The following is a 2,791-nucleotide window of genomic DNA, read 5'->3' on the forward strand; positions in this document are numbered from 1 at the left end:
CGTCGAGGGCGCTCGGCAAACTCCACGTGCGGGGGACTCGGCGTGGGGGGCAGGGGCTGCGTGGCGTGGCTCAGCCCGGGGAGGCCCTGAGACAGGTGGCTGCCCTCTGCGCCTCCCCTCTGCTCCCGGGAAAAGGGCGGAGCGAGGGGCGTCTGGTGGGGCGGGCGGCCCGGCCCCGCCCCGGACTGATGGCCCCGCGGCCGGACTGACGGCCCCGCCCCGGACTGACGGCCGTTCTCCCCCCAGAGACTGATGGAGAGGCAGAGACGGAAGGCCGACATCGAGAAGGGGCTGCAGTTCATCCAGTGAGTGCGCCACCTCCTCCTCCTCTCGCTCCTTTGCCGTTCGGTCCCCGGTGCCTTGGGGGGTGGGGAGGTGGGGGCGCTGGGAAGGGGCTGGCAGGGCAGGGGCTCGGGGGCTGGGTCTGCGAACCCCACACGCCCCCGCGCCCCCTGGCCCTGGTCACCCTTGGCCTTGTCCCGTGTACCACTTCCCCTGCCGTAAGGTGACCAGACGTCCCGCTTTTGGCGGGACAGTCCCGATTTTCTTTCTCTTTTTTTTTTTTTTAAGAGTTTATCATCTCTTAATATATATATTTTTTTGATTTTTTTTTTTTTTACAGAGAGGAAGAGAGAGGGATAGAGAGTTAGAAACATCTATGAGAGAGAAACATTTATCAGCTGCCTCTTGCACCCCCCCCACTGGGGATGTGCCTGCAACCAAGGTACATGCCCTTGACTGGAATCGAACCTGGGACCTTTCAGTCCGCAGGCCGATGCTCTATCCACTGAGCCAAACTGTTTTTGGCGACATCCTGATTTCTAACAATGTGTCCTGCGTCCCTCGGCATTTTAAAAAAATCCTGATTTTTAAAAAATATATATATATTTTATTGATTTTACACAGAGAGGAATTGAGGGGACAGAGAGTTAGAAACGTCGATGAGAGAGAGACATTTATCAGCTGCCTCTTGCACCCCCCACCGGGGATGTGCCCGCAACCAAGGTACATGCCCTTGATCAGAATCGAACCTGGGACCTTTCAGTCCGCAGGCCGACGCTCTATCCACTGAGCCAAACCGGTCCCGGGCCCGATTTTTTTTTTTAAAAATCGTGACTTTTTTAAAACGCCGCGGGACACATTGTTAAAAATGGGGCCTGTCCCGCCCAAAGCGGGATGTCTGGTCACCGTCCCCTCCCCTCCACCGGGCTCGGCGATGCCCTCACCTGCTTTGCCATCGTAACGGGCACACCCTCGGGCTCCGCGGGGCCTCCGCTCGCATCGCTGTGAGTCTTCCCCGCGGCCCAGGAGGGAGGATTCTCTCTCTCTCTCTCTCTCTCTCTCTCTCCTCTCTCTCTCTCTCTCGTCTCCAGTTCGCGATGGGAAAGCTGAGGCTCAGAGACCGGGAGCTCGGTTAGGGTCTCAGGGGACTGGAGTCCGGGGGCGCAGGCTCTGGGCGGTCCTGTGTTGGTGCGGGGTGGGAGGAGGGGATGGGGAAGGAGGGGATGGGGAAGGAGGGGCTGGGGCCGCAGGGGCAGGTCTGGTGTGGGGCAGGCCATTCCCAGAGGACCGGTCTCAGGCCGAGGACAGCCGCCCGCCTGGAGCACCGGCTCCTGGGAAGGCCCGGCCGCGGGGCTGGGGCGGGACGAGCCCCTCTCCCTCCCTGTCCCGGGAGGCGGAGGGCCAGCGTGGCGAGGATTTGGGGAGGAGAAGTGCTGCCCGCCACCCTCATCCCGAAGCCGACACCGAGGATGGGGCTGGAGGAGGGACTGCAGCAGGACCTCTGGGCCGTGCCCTGGCGCCTGGACCTCCATGCGGCCGGGCCCCTGCTCACCAGGCCTGTTCCCCCCCTCTTCCCGCCAGGTCGACACTCCCCTAAAGCAAGAAGAATATGAGGTGAGTGCCGGCGGGCGGGGCTGGTGAGGGGAGTGGGGGCGGTGAGGGGCGCGGGGGGCGGGGGGGGGGGCGTGGGGGGCGGTGAGGGGCGTGGGGGGCGGTGAGGGGCGCGGGGGGCCGGTGAGGGGCGGGGGGGCGGTGAGGGGCGGGGGGGGCGGGGAGGGCGCGGGGGGCGGGGGGGGGCGGGGGGGCCGGTGAGGGGCGCGGGGGGCGGTGGGGGGGCGGGGGCCGGTGAGGGGCGCAGGGGGCGGTGAGGGGCGGGGGGGGGGCGGTGAGGGGCGCGGGGGCCGGTGGCCGGGTGGGGATGGTGGGGGGGTGGCGGGGAGTGTGGGGCCAGCTGGATGGGGAAAGCCCCTGAGCCGCCCCCCCCCCCAGGCCTTTCTGCTCAAGCTGGTGCAGAACCTGCTGGCGGAGGGCAACGACCTGTTCCGGGAGAAGGACCACAAGCAGGCGCTGGGCCAGTACATGGAGGGGCTGAACGTGGCCGACTACGCCGCCTCCGACCAGGTGCACCTGCCCCCGGAGCTGCTGTGCAAGCTGCACGTCAACAGGGCCGCCTGCTACTTCACCATGGTGAGCCGGGCCCTCCCCCGCCCCCTCCCCCATGGTGAGCCGGGCCCTCCCCCGCCCCCTCCCCCGCCCCCTCCCCCATGGTGAGCCGGGCCTCCCCCCCTCCCCCATGGTGAGCCGGCCCTCCCCGCCCCCTCCCCCATGGTGAGCCGGGCCCTCCCCCCTCCCCCCTCCCCCGCCCCCTCCCCCATGGTGAGCCGGGCCCTCCCCCCTCCCCCCTCCCCCGCCCCCTCCCCCATGGTGAGCCGGGCCCTCCCCCCTCCCCCCTCCCCCGCCCCCTCCCCCATGGTGAGCCGGCCCTCCCCCTCCGCCCCTCCCCCCCCCC

At 67.8% G+C, this 2,791-nt stretch overlaps 1 protein-coding gene across 1 annotated transcript in view; it reads left to right on the top strand.

Annotated features, from left to right (window-relative positions):
• Positions 1 to 249: 249 nt before the first annotated feature.
• The window catches only part of ZC3H7B (zinc finger CCCH-type containing 7B), a 22,397-nt gene continuing 19,855 nt past the window's right edge, over positions 250 to 2,791 (top strand). Inside the window, 4 exon segments of the mRNA XM_084876234.1 lie at positions 250 to 305; positions 1,864 to 1,868; positions 1,871 to 1,896; positions 2,272 to 2,469. Of these exon segments, the coding sequence (XP_084732360.1) occupies positions 253 to 305; positions 1,864 to 1,868; positions 1,871 to 1,896; positions 2,272 to 2,469 (282 nt within the window). The 5' untranslated portion in view covers positions 250 to 252.

Source organism: Pipistrellus hanaki (genome assembly GCF_964339955.1).
Source record: "Pipistrellus hanaki genome assembly, chromosome: 3".
Classification (NCBI taxonomy): Eukaryota; Metazoa; Chordata; class Mammalia; order Chiroptera; family Vespertilionidae; genus Pipistrellus; species Pipistrellus hanaki.